The sequence below is a fragment of the Achroia grisella genome, unplaced genomic scaffold, assembly GCF_030625045.1.
Source record: "Achroia grisella isolate CSIRO2021 unplaced genomic scaffold, CSIRO_AGI_Agris_v1 utg807, whole genome shotgun sequence".
In the NCBI taxonomy this organism is placed as follows: Eukaryota; Metazoa; Arthropoda; class Insecta; order Lepidoptera; family Pyralidae; genus Achroia; species Achroia grisella.
Window position 1 is genome coordinate 1884394 of NW_026713028.1, and position 13554 is coordinate 1897947.

Here is a 13554-nt window from a genome sequence, read left to right on the forward strand (position 1 = left end):
ATCTAAAATGGATTTAAAATGGTGTATAAATTTAAATTCTTTGTGAATTTTGTAACTAAATAATATTGGTAAACTATCGCGAGTGTTAAGGTTATCATTCGAATTCTCTGATTATTATTATTTATACGAATACATAGTGCGCTAGTCCTTAAAGGACAATATTTTACTTCAGAATTTAAGTATATTATCGTACTATACTCCAAATTTGAGTAATGTTTTCTATAATTATGAAAGTTAAAATATCTCTGCTTAACAATATGAATGAATGGCACAATTTTTTAAGGTTTGCAACCTGACTACTGGTAGTTATCTGTCTGTGGCGTATGTCAGTATGAGTGTCGCCTTCAGTAGTAGTATCATATATTCTTTGCTGTTGTTTGTTAGTAGTCTGTGATAGTATTAATTATAAAATATATTTAAATTGTATTTTATTTTAAATTAGATCATAAATAGAGTTAAATACAATATACTCTACATTTTGTTATAATATATATCAGTATATAGTTATAATATATATCAGTATAGGATAATAATTAACTAAAGTTCATATGGAGACACAACGCAGGAGCTTATACGTTCACTGCCAGTTTATGGACTAGAATAGTCCTCACCCCCAGTTACTTAATAATAAATAATGGACTTGATTGATTCTAATACATTAATATCAAAAATTAAAATAACTTCACAATTTCTATATGTAAAGACACAATGGACGGAAAATAATGAAACAGACCTATTTCACATGAAAATTTTTGATGAAAGGAAAAATAGTTGGTCTGGAACATTCTCTAAAGCGTCAGCAGAAATTTGTCGGAATGATATAGATGTCGATAAAGTAGAATACGAAAGAAATCTTAGGCAAGCTCTCGAGGGATTCGATAAGTCCTACAGCTATGACTTTATAATTAAACCTAATGAGAATATAGCAACTTTTCGTTGGAAAAAAAGATTTGAAGATGCTGTTAGGATTGATGGCTCTTTACCAATGTACCGTGATGAAGTGACAGAAACTAAGGACTCATTGTTAGATTGTCTTGTTGAAAAAATTAGAAACATGAAATTTTTAATTATGGAACAAAACAAAAATATAGAGAACATCACTAAGGACTTGGATAAATGTAAACAGGAACTTAATGATTTTGTCAATTTGAAATCATCCTTAGAAGAAACTTTGTATGGAAAGTTTGTGGAATTGTTGAATGAAAAGAAGAAAAGGATTCAATTATTAGAAGAAAATATTCAATAGTTCTTCAGAAAATGTGAATGTAGCAGCTAAATTAATTCTAAGTATTTATTTAAATGGATGATAATGGAATGATGCACCCCAGTGTGCTAACGGTACATACTGGCTGGGCACTGAGCCCATTGTAACATTTACATCAAGAATTTCACCACTATAGTTACCAGATGGAACAATGTGAAGCTTGACCTGACTTCAATTTTAGTAATATACAATATTACTAAAATTGAGCCAATGATCCTTATTACTAACAAACACTCCCCCCCTATTCTAAGCACTAAAACAAATAGTTATATAAACTTTAAACACTCCTCAAAAGTTATTCAATAATTACAGTACTATTAGTCACAATTAATATGTTCTGAAGTGTAATAAAAAACCATAAGTAAATAAGAAAATGTTTGTACTTATATATTTTATATGATTATGAAATCATTCAATTATTACTACACATATTATCTTCTACAATTGTAAAATGAGAAATTTAGTCATTAGATATTAAACAATATACTGTATTATAGTGTGTTCATATTCAAGAAATTTTCTTTTCTTTTTCTCTTCTTCTTTTCACTACTTCCCCTTTTTTTATGATTGATTAATGATTGTATGAATGTGAACTCGAGCCAATTAAACATTGTTGTGAATTCAGTAGGGGTTAACCACCATGGTTTTCAGGGAGATCCATAAGGATATCGATGGGATATTATTGCAATTGGAGTACTAACAATCCATTCACCCTGCTGCATCTGCCTAGTACCATAATATAACCCAATAGTGAGGTACATAGTCATATGAATCATATCATTTGATATCAAAAAAGGATGTTATGATTTCCCACTGTCTATAGGTAGACCTATCATTGACAATTGCAGAGTAGAATAAAATAGAAAATTTTTAAACTTAAATTTAAGCACATGAAGTCATACTTATTTTTTTTAAATCTACTAATTTGAGCTTTTCCTAGAAGAATGTGCAACAAAATTGTGTGTTGCACTTTTAAATAATTGTTGTAACTTAACATTTCTAAGTTGAAGTGTGTGAATATAAACTACCAACTAGCACTAATTCATTAGATTCAAAATGATAAATACATAATGAGATAAAAAAATAGTCCTAGTGATTAGAGCACACCATTCCTCTACAAGCAGCATTCATTCAGAAGCATATTGTTCTTGTAAAATTATGTAATATTTTAGGGTTTCCTAATAATCTGTTAACTAATAGTAGTTTTAATTATAATTAAAACTATATTAACTATTACAATAATTATTGTCTGTTCTTTCTACCTTTCATAAGTTTCATTATCTATATAAAAAAAATAAAACTGACTTTTAAAAATGTAATAAATTTAATGAATACAATTTTTTCTTAATTCTCTTTCATAAATAATATTAGTAACTACGTCCAAACAGTGTGAAGAACTGTGGTGTTCTGTCGCAGCTGGGATGTATGCAGCGGTCGGCGGCGGTGAGATTGCGAGGCTGCAGGAATGGTATGCACAGGGATTTAGCACCCATAGCCGGTCCTTTTATTTCTTCGGTTTCATCCTCTTCTTTTCTGTATTTAAAAACATAAAGATTATTAATTTAAACCTAAACAAAAAACAGATATTTCAAAAACAATGCACATACATTCTTGCTTTTCTCTTTATTATTATAGACATTATTGTACACATTTTATTTTAATTATACCCTGTTTTACTTGGATGTTGACCGGGAGATCGCAAGTATAAATCTAGCTAAAACAAAAACTGTCTCGTGATGGAAACACCGATAACTAACAAAACTATTTAGTCAGTCTTTTATTCAAGTGCTATACATTGTGACATTAGAAATGTTATATTGAACCTTACCTCTCACTGTCTGCTTTGATCTTGTCCTCACAGGATATAATACCACAGAACGGAGCCAACAGTATATGTTTGCTGTCCAGGGCTGTGGTAAAATCCTCCCATTTATTCACTAGTGACAGTCGTGCGTTGCGATCGTTCAATGCTCTGTGATGAAATAAAATAAAATCCATTATAAAATGGTGATGTTTATTTGATTAATATGACGATGGCAATATAAGTAATTAACTGGACATCTCACACAGCGCCATCTCGTCCTAAACTAGAGTTAGTAGTGGAGGTATTAATAAACTAAATGGCAAATCTAGACTGGAGGTATTAATGAATTAAATAACGCTTTGAAGTTATTCTTCATATGATTTTGTACAGCTTCATGTAGTGAGCAGTAGACCCATTAAAATAAATTTCTTAAATAAGAACTAATATGTATATAAATTAAAATTTGTGTAGCAGGAGCAGCAGGAAGGAGCAGGACCCTCCTTTCGGAACCTCAACAGACGTTCACTAGACGTCATAATAAAACTACCTCCACATTTTTAAATGTTTTCAAGCAGGAGAAAATTGGTCACATTGACCTGTCGCTGGTTTGCGGGTCATTCATTATATGTTGTATGCGAAGTCGAGATAGGTTTATGCTACTTACCTGGTGAACATTTCTTGGTGGGTTTTATCCAAAATCGCCACGAGGTCTGACGCCGCGGTAGCACGCTTCATGGTGATCTTCTCTCCTGTAAGACGCCGCACCGCTACCAGTTCTCCGCGCGCCAGATCCTTAGGACCCAGCTCCACGCGTACCGGCACACCCTGTGGTACAGGATGGGGAGAAGGGGCTTGTTAGTAATGTGGACTAATTACTCCATTACCCGCAATGTAAGGAACAAGTCAGTATGACCTCCACGCGGTTCCGCCTGGAAACCAGCGTGATAAATTACTGGTGAATACGCCACGATGGACTAATTGACCTGATTAACTACGACCTGACTGTCGACTGACTGTATGGCTACATACTTCTAAATGCATATCAAAATATATCATCATCATTGCCTTGCCTTTATCCCATTATTTGGGGTCGGCGCAGTATGTCATTCTCTTCCACTGCTCTCTATCGGTCGTCATATCTAAACATACTCTTCTTTTATTCATATCATCTTTCACACAATCTATCCATCTTTTCTTAGGGCGTCCCTTCCCTTTACATCATATATCAAAATATATATTTATAAAAATTACCTTCAGCTCCCAATGGTTGAACTTCCAACCTGGCGAATAGTTGTCTCTATAATCGCCCTCCGCTCGAATGCCAGCAGATACAAATTCGGTTACTAACTCTTTGCATGAGTCTATGAGCTTCTTTCTTTCTTCTTGGGTACTGGACGCGGTGATACCGCATGGTACCACTATGATTTGTATTTCTGCTACGCGAGGAGGTAGTACTAGACCTCGGTCGTCGCCGTGCACCAACACCAGCACACCTGGTAGAAATAGTCACAAATAAAATAATTTAATAATTATTATTTCTTACCACTTATGCTTGTTAAAATAATTAACACTACCGTTATAACCCTCATACATCCGTGATGCACCACCCCTCATGCGACTAAGACTTAACTCCTCCATTTTATTTTTAAAGTCTAGGGGAAAACAAGAGTTTGGCTGATCTGATTATAATATCATCACCCAAGCATCACCAGTTAAATATACCTTACTGGCAAATTCTATCATCGTGATATCAGCACCCATACAACTCCTGGGGAATTACGGTGTGTTGCTGGCAAAAGTAATGTGTTTAAAACTCTATCACACACAGAATAGATCTCATTATCCTTGTTATTGACCTTGTTATACGAATGGGGCGTCCAAAAATGTCAACATACCTATTGTTCTGGTAGTGAGACCCCAAGAGTTTTGATACACGTACGCTTTCTCCTGCGTCTCGGGGTCGTCGTATACAATCTCGAACATCTTCGAGAAGTTTTGCCCCAAGTGGTGACTAGTCGCACCCTGTATATACAAATTCTGTTTTTATATATCATATTTTTAATCTTAAGTGTTTTGTGAATAGATAGATAAATTCTTTTCAAAAACGCAGGTAAAAATTAGTATGTACCTGTATAGCTCTGCCGCTGGCCGGTATATATGCTTCCACTGTGGTGGTGTAGTCACCACCAGCAAACTTCTCCTTTTCTGTCTTACGGCCTTTCACTACCGGGATAGCGAGTAGCTCCTCGTAGACCCGAGCGTAGAGATCTTAACAATAAGAGTAAATAATAGAACTGAGCAGAACAGAATAGAATATATAATTCTTTACTCCAATTAACATAAATTTAAGCACTTCTGAATAGTCATACATATTTTTGCCAATATACCGCTCATTCGGAATGCTTTCTCATCATAAGAAGAACGAGCAAGAAACTTGCGTCTTACTCTCTTAAATAATTGTTGTAACTTAGTTAGATTTTTTTTCATTTTTATTTTTTTTATTTATTTAATACATTTTTTATCCAATTCTTACCAAGTATGAGTAGGACTTCCTCAGCTGCCTCCTCTTTGGTACGGAATGCTGTGTGCCCCTCCTGCCAGAGGAACTCTCGCGTACGGAGGAACGGTTGAGGCTGCTTAAACTCCCATCTCTGCGAAATGAAATTTATTAATTAAACAACAGTATCTAATAAATGTGGGCGCGCGCAGGCGCCGAGTTTATAGTGCTGTATGGTGTGGTTGACGTCATCGTCTTCGCCGACGAGGACGGTGTCGTGTGTGTAATACTCACAACAACGTTGTTCCACTGGTTGAGCTTGAGCGGCAGGTCGCGATGGCTCTGTATCCAGCGCGCGTACGCGGGGTACATGACTGTCTCGGAGGTGGGCCGCACGGCGATGTGCTCGGCCAGCTCCGAGGAGCCCGAGTGCGTCACCCACGCCACCTCCGGCGCGAAGTCCGCTATGTGCGTCTTCTCGCGTTCCAACGCCGCCTGTTCAAAATTATTTTTTATGTGAAACTAGCTAACACCGCAAAAGTTGTTGTATTATGTTGTTGTAGAAGGGTGAAAATTTAGATGAAAATCTGGGGGTTGATATATTGGGGTTTTTAGCCAGTAAGAATAGGGCTAATACCCGTTTACCTCTCCGGTGTGGCCCTCGAGGAGAATTTTCGCCAAGTAAAAAAAGGCTGAGTAAGTGTACTGCTTACTGAATATAATAATTACTATTGTTAAAACCTATATATATAATAACTATATTCTGAAAATAAGTTATATAATTTATTTTTCATTGTGAAATATGTTATGGAAACATTAACTTGTTTGACGTAGAATATCTTATCAGTTAATAAAATTATTTGGAGAAATAATAATGAAATAGTAAAATGTTTAAATTAAATTTACTTTGGACACGAATATGGGAAAGTATCCGTCCTTGACGCCGAGTTTCTTGAATTCAGCGCTGAGGAAGTTCCGAATCACCTCCCATATGCTGTACGACCAGGGGCGCAGGATATAGCAACCGGATATATCATAGTAGTCGATCATCTCCGCTGTAATAATAGAAATTATAAATAAATATATTTTAATTTTTTATTCATAATGCTTTAAAAGTATTAAGAATAAAGGAAGAAAAATATACAAAAGGCGGTCTTAACGCTAACGCAATCTTTTCCAGACAACCGTAGGAAAGAGAATATTATTAAAAATAAATTAGGCGGCACATGAGTGGAAATTAACAAAAAAAAAACTTTTGAAAAATATGTACACTTATGTATAAAAAAATATATAAGTGTACGGATGTACACCGGAATAGGTTTACATTTTCTAATATGAATATATTTACAAAAAAAACACAGAAGATGTATAGTAATCATAGCATAGGCAAGTAGTTTTAATGACGATGATTTTCAGAGTAGATCGCGTGGAGATAGACTTAATAGGATATATGCTATGCCTGTTTTGCTATAGCAATAGGGACGCTAGTTCCCATTATAAGGTATAGTTAGTACATTTGATTTTGCTTTTAAATACCTGTTTGTTTTTTTTGTTTCAGTTTCATTGAAACGTCACGAAATTTAACGTGACGTAAAATAGTAGTATAATAACTTAAAAATTTATCTAACTTCATCTGCATAAACAAAAGCTTTAAATTGTTTTGTTGACAAAGTAAAGTTGCTATATACTGGTGTAAAATTGCAAAATTTTGGACGTCACAGAAATCACGGAGTTAGTATCATAAATCTGACCACTTTGTCACAGGACGTGGGGAGGAGTTGAAACATTAATTACAATAAATATTATTAAATTCATGACATTCGAGTGACGTAATGTAGGGTTAAGTCTTTAAGGACAACATAAATCTGAAATGAACAAAATACACTTACATTTAGTAATGACTTGGGAGTACCATTCGGGTAGATTGGTGTCCTTACTGGCTTCCAGACCCAACCTGGTGACCTTCTTCACACCAGATGACGACTCTTCTTTAGCCGGTTTAGGTGACTGTATATAAAATACTTTAGATAAAATGTGTATGTTATAGGTATACCTATAACATAACAAGGTAACAAACGTTTTCACGACGAAACGGCTGAACAAATCTTAATGATATTACACTGAAAAATCTGGTTGAAATAAGAAGTAGAAATGATAAAAGTATGTGCAAACGAAGTCACATATGAAAAATAAATATCAGTACTACATAATACTATCTTTTTTTGATTTCATATTTTAATATATTTGTATAGTTTATGTATATAGACGGCAGTTGTTACTTCCGGACTTATTGGTATAACAAATTCAAGTAAAGTAATAAAATAAAATGAGATAAAATAAAACAGACCTTTTCCTTTGGTTTCTCTACTTTAGGCGTCTTAGGCTTCTCTTTCGGTTTAGTTTCGCGGGCTTGGGCGGGTGGTGCGTACGCAGTACCCGTTACTGCTTGGTAGCTCGCTTTGAGATCTAGAAGTTTCTTAACTTCCGCGTCTATGGTCGCCTGTAAACATTTATTACACTGTAGAACTCTGATTAGTCCCATTATTATACTCTGATTAATCACATTTATTTAGAGTCGGCGTAATATGTTTATATTTTACGCCGACTCTAAATAAATGGGATAAGGAAAAAGCAGATGATACTTGTAAACAATGATAACAATAATATTAGTAATATTATAAACGCGAAGGTCTGTGAGTATGGATGGATAGATAGATGGATGTTTCTTACTGTCACGCCAAAACTACAGGACGGATTTTGATGAAACTTTACTGGATAACTTCAAAATAAAACATAGGCTATAAATTTCCCAGTCCTAGTTGTCTAACTGATATAAATACTTAAATACATTTTTATACGAAAGAAACACCCAAACCAATAAAAACAATTTTACTTATGAATACTACTCACTCGCACAGTATGAGTAGTACTGATACTGTGCGAGGCATCAAACCCGACTATCGGAAGTAAGGCGGTGTGCTAAGTCGCTAAACCATCGAGGCAGTAAAATGGTTTTAAGATATACAAGAAGAGTGATCGTATGGTAGTCGAGCAAACGGTATGAATTACTTCAAACAATAAAATTTTAATAACTATTCCAAATAAAAGCAATGATGATAACTCATGAATACAAACGGTCATATTTATGAATCAAATGTTTGTGCGAGGATATCGAACTCGCGATCATCGCAAGCTGAAATATATATATATATATATTGACTAAATAAAGAAAACAATGTTCTTAATCTAGCCAAAAATAGTTTCCAGGTGTGACCGCGTTGTGGTCTAAATAAAATCTTTCCTTTCGATAACATTAATATAGACATGTAACAAACCTGTTTATTATCTGATGCAGTAGCGTTTGGTGTCCAGTCTGTACCGGTTAGTGTCTTGTAGCGTGCTTTCAGACTCAGTAGCGTTTTCACCTGAAAATATATTAAATTGTGGTAGTAAAACATACATAGGTTAGCCAATCGTAAACTGAACTAGTTCATGAATCATTTACTAGCTGACTCGCCTACATATTTCGACCAAACACTAGTCCTAAATATTATTATAGTAATGACTAGACTAGATTAGACTAATGTCATAGTGATGTTCATGTATCTATACTTCGATATACAGTGTACCGAAGCAATCAAACATTGCTGTATTTGTAATTTTCAGCGTCGATGTCTGTAAAAAAAATAACACCCTGCGCTATCTACCTTACTGAGGTCAACGTTGACGTGTTTATAAATATACCACTGTCCGCTAACTACGCTACTGACCTCAGCGTCGACGTGTGTAAATAAATACCACTATCCGCAATCAACGATGCTGACCTCAGCGTCGACGAGTGTAAAAATATACCATTGTCCGCAATCTACGTTATTGACCTCAGCCTCGACGTGTGTGTGTAAAAATACCACTGTCCGCAATCTACGTTACTGATCCCAGCGTCGACGTGTTTATAAATATACCACTGTCCGCAATCTACGCTACTGATCTCAGCATCGACGTGTGTAAAAGAAATACCACTGTCCGCAATCTACGCTACAGACCTCAGCGTCGACGAGTGTAAAAAATAACAGTGTCGACAGTCTATGCTACTAACCTCAGCGTCGACATGTGTAAAAAATGACACTGTCCGCAATCTACGCTACTGACCTTAGCATCGACGTGAGTAAAAAAATGGCTCTTTCCGCAATCCACACTACTAACCTCAGCGTCGACCGCAGCCTTGTCTGCCTTCTCAGTCTTCAACTTGCGCACCTTATCACCTTGCGCTGATATTTGTGAGAGCACACCGGCCACTTCACCATCGTTCGTTTTCTGCGCAGGTGTTGCATTATTTGGCTTCCATTCCTGTGTAAATATTTTTAATGTAAATAGGTTTTATAAAAGATGTTGTAACAGGTCATTTAAGCTTTTTTGAAGATTAAGATGGTAAGTATAGATTTCTAACTGACCTGTCCAGTGGCGGCCTTATACTTCCTTATTCTTATATATGTTAGGTCCAATAACGCCTTGACGGCTTCGTCGATCTTGGCCTTTTCCGCCTTAGCACTTTTGAGTGATCGCACTAGATCGCCTTGTTTCGTGATCGCTTGATCTAAACTCGCGTCGTCTGTTGCTGCCGGTGCACTGGTGGGTGCTGGAGAAACTCCCGGCTTCCAGTCCTGAATTTAAAATTATTATACTAATATATGACACAAAAACATTGTAACCCCTTTTTTAAGAAAATTGTGCGGACGGAGGAGTGTGAAGTTTATATAACCTTTATAGGAGGAGTGAAGAATGCTAATATATTTTTAAAAATACAATTAATTCAGTAAAAAAATATATACAGACTACCATGTATTTGACACACAAAAATATAAGAATATCGTTTTTGACAATAGAAACTAAATAACTTATATTTTAAATGAATTATGGTCGAATTTCGACTATCCGACGAACACTAGTGTCGTAATTATATAAAAAAATCCACTGTTCTATAATATATTCTAAGAATAAAAACATATAGTACTATATTATGTAGAATTACAAACAATATAATTAAATCGTAATCGACCCATGTCTGTACATATTTTTTCAAAGAACATATTATATACGAACATAGTACGCCTTGCACCTACTACTATATATTTGATCTCTATAGTATATATATATATATATATATATATGTGTGTATATATACTATAGATATCAAATATATAATTTTTAGACTTATAACTGTTATTATTTATGGAATTATAATCTGTATTTACAGAGATCTAACTAACCTGTCCTGTGGCGGCTTTATACTTCGATTTTAGGTCCAATAAAGCCTTTACGGCTTCGTCGATCTTGGCCTTTTCGGCCTTAGCACTTTTGAGTGATCGCACGAGGTCGCCTTGTTTCGTGATCGCTTGGTCTATACTCGCGGCGTCTGTTGCTGCCGGTGCACTGGTGGGTGCTGGAGACACTCCCGGCTTCCAATCCTGTAGTTCAGTTACAAGGTAATAAGAAACAATATTATATAATTGAATGTTGAATCATTTCTTTTAATTAATGATAATGGAGAGCCTACGAGGTCTAACAGTTTAGCACAACGACCCATATCTGTACATTACATATTTTTTCAAAGAAAATATTACTACGTCTTGTACCTACTTACACAAATATGCTATAGCAATCAAATATACAGTTTTTAGAATTATAACTGTTATTATTTATAGAATTATAATCTGTATTTCCATAGATTTCTAACTAACCTGTCCTGTAGCCGCCTTATACTTCGATTTAAGATCCAATAAAGCCTTTACAGCTTCATCGATTTTGCCCTTTTCGGCCTTCGCACTTTTAAGTGAGCGTACGAGATCACCCTGTTTCGTGATCGCTTGATCTAAACTCGCGGCATTTTCGGCGGCCGGCGTGCTGGTGGGAGCTGGAGAAACTCCCGGTTTCCATTCCTATAGTTTAGACACGTGATCATAAGAAACCATATTAGCATAGATAAATTGTAAACAAAACACGCAGATGTGTGGGTAATTCAATCTCGCCTTTTTGATGGCTGAAATAGGCAAGATTGCAGTTTGTTTTGTAAGCTCTGTTTAAAATGTAAACAGTGAAATTACAGGTAGAGAAGCATGTTATTTCAATCTGGAATAGCAATTGGCAACGAATGATATGGTCTCACGGATGTCACATGTTAACATGACGTCCGTGTTGCTGTTTATGTATATAGGCGACCGTTACCACTTACCATCAGTTGGTCCGTAACCGTCTTTACAATTTAAATAACATTAAATAATAAAATGTGGAATACTAATATAAAAATAAGAATTGAAGTATAAAGAAGATACCACTACTCGTCACTACTATAAACTCGCCTCTCCTCTCCTAAGTGAGTTCATGTTAACTCATTGGCAGGATAACTCCTCTTTTTTAGAGACATTCAGACTATTATATTTAAAATTTTACTTTAATATGTACAATAGGCATGATGACACCATCACACTGATACATTAAACTACTCGACTATAGCGAATTGTTTTGTAACAATTGCAGCTTGAATTTCATCTGCCGCCCCTATTGTCATGGAGCTTGCATGCTGCACACTTCGCAGATGCGGCGCGGACCATATGATAATGCATAAAATGCTACACACTTTGCAGCACGTTTAATTACAAACCTGGCCAGTGGCTGCCTTGTACTTGGCTTTCAGATTCAACAACGCCTTGACAGCTTCGTCAACTTTGGTCTTTTCAGCCTTGGCGGCCTTGAGGGATCGAACCAAGTCTCCCTGCTTCGTGATATCTTCGTTGAGTTGGGCGACGTCAGAAACCGCCGACGTAGATTGTTTCGATTGAGCAGTTTGTGCTTGTTTAGGCTGCAAGTAATAGTCTTTTAAAATAATGAAACATAGAACATATGTTACACTAGCTGACCCACGCGACTTCGTCTACATTACACTTATAATTATATATCGTCTAATTTACATAATATCTTGTCAAATTATAGCCTATGTGTTATTCTGATGTATAAGCTATGTTACTGTAAAGTTTCATCAAAATCGGTTGAGTAGTTTTTGCGATTTATCACAATTATTTACCCCCATCCCCCTTGTCAGCAAAAGTAGCTCTTACCCCCTCCACCCATGCTTACGTAAACATTTCTTAATTAATGTATTGTTTTTTTAGCAAAGACAATGTGAGGGTTGCCATTCGTGTAAAAAAGTAAATTACGACCGATGACGTAATCATCATACAGACTCCCCCACCCCCATGTCATCCAAAATAAGCAAAGAAAAGACCCCCGCCCCCTATAGTGCTTACGTAATACTTGCCCTTGAGTAGTTTTTGCGTGAAAGAGTAACAAACATCAATCCATACCTACTCACAAATATTCGCATTTATAATATTAGTGACATATGCAGCACTTTTCTATAGTGCACAGCCCTATAGAAAAGTGCTGAAGAGCAAAACTAACACGCGCCGAGGAATGAACGAGGCCGAAATGTCATAATGCCATTAAGCATTTTTATTCTGACGTAGGTGCATTCATTCTAGCATCGAACGTTGTCACTCGTTTTTTATTTATAGGTAGTAATGTAAAATGTAGTATTTTTTAATAAATTAAATATAAGTTAAAATCATTTTAATCACTTAGTAATCATTTAAATAATTACGAAGTAACTCATCAATAAGAGTGCCCGGGACCGACTTGTCTTATAGTAGGCATTAGGTATTACATGCCTAATCTTTGTGAATTCGAATTTGGCCAACATCGAAAATTTGAGTGTCAATTTTTACATAGGTACATGATGAAGACATCGTAATAAAAAATATAATACAAATGACTTCGCTCGTATTAAATTACCTACCTAATAATAATTTGATACTTACACATTTTACAGCAGCATTAAACTTAATTGATATTTAGTTCAGGTAATGTACAATATAAAATGCCTAATAAATTAGAAAATTTTGACTCGGATTGTCCGTAGTCCCAAACAATAAATAA

General features: G+C 35.4%; 2 protein-coding genes across 2 annotated transcripts in view; one reads left to right on the plus strand and one right to left on the minus strand.

Moving 5' to 3' along the window:
- Positions 1–487: 487 nt before the first annotated feature.
- LOC131851764 (DNA repair protein XRCC4-like) lies at positions 488–2016 on the plus strand. The gene has a single exon (XM_059202309.1). It carries the CDS (start codon positions 635–637, stop codon positions 1244–1246), a length of 612 nt encoding a protein of 203 aa, XP_059058292.1. The 5' UTR covers positions 488–634; the 3' UTR covers positions 1247–2016.
- A 594-nt stretch (positions 2017–2610) lies between these two features.
- LOC131851737 (bifunctional glutamate/proline--tRNA ligase) overlaps positions 2611–13554 on the minus strand; it is a 31761-nt gene continuing 20817 nt past the window's right edge. Inside the window, exons 14-30 of the mRNA XM_059202281.1 lie at positions 12224–12421; positions 11304–11501; positions 10833–11030; positions 10017–10226; positions 9769–9912; positions 8901–8990; positions 7913–8065; positions 7455–7572; positions 6472–6620; positions 5860–6060; positions 5602–5719; positions 5197–5336; positions 4964–5090; positions 4320–4561; positions 3733–3893; positions 3093–3236; positions 2611–2797 (exon numbers count right to left, since the gene is read on the minus strand). Of these exons, the coding sequence (XP_059058264.1) occupies positions 2632–2797; positions 3093–3236; positions 3733–3893; positions 4320–4561; positions 4964–5090; positions 5197–5336; positions 5602–5719; positions 5860–6060; positions 6472–6620; positions 7455–7572; positions 7913–8065; positions 8901–8990; positions 9769–9912; positions 10017–10226; positions 10833–11030; positions 11304–11501; positions 12224–12421 (2757 nt within the window). The 3' untranslated portion in view covers positions 2611–2631. The remainder of the gene's footprint in view (positions 2798–3092; positions 3237–3732; positions 3894–4319; positions 4562–4963; positions 5091–5196; positions 5337–5601; positions 5720–5859; positions 6061–6471; positions 6621–7454; positions 7573–7912; positions 8066–8900; positions 8991–9768; positions 9913–10016; positions 10227–10832; positions 11031–11303; positions 11502–12223; positions 12422–13554) is intronic.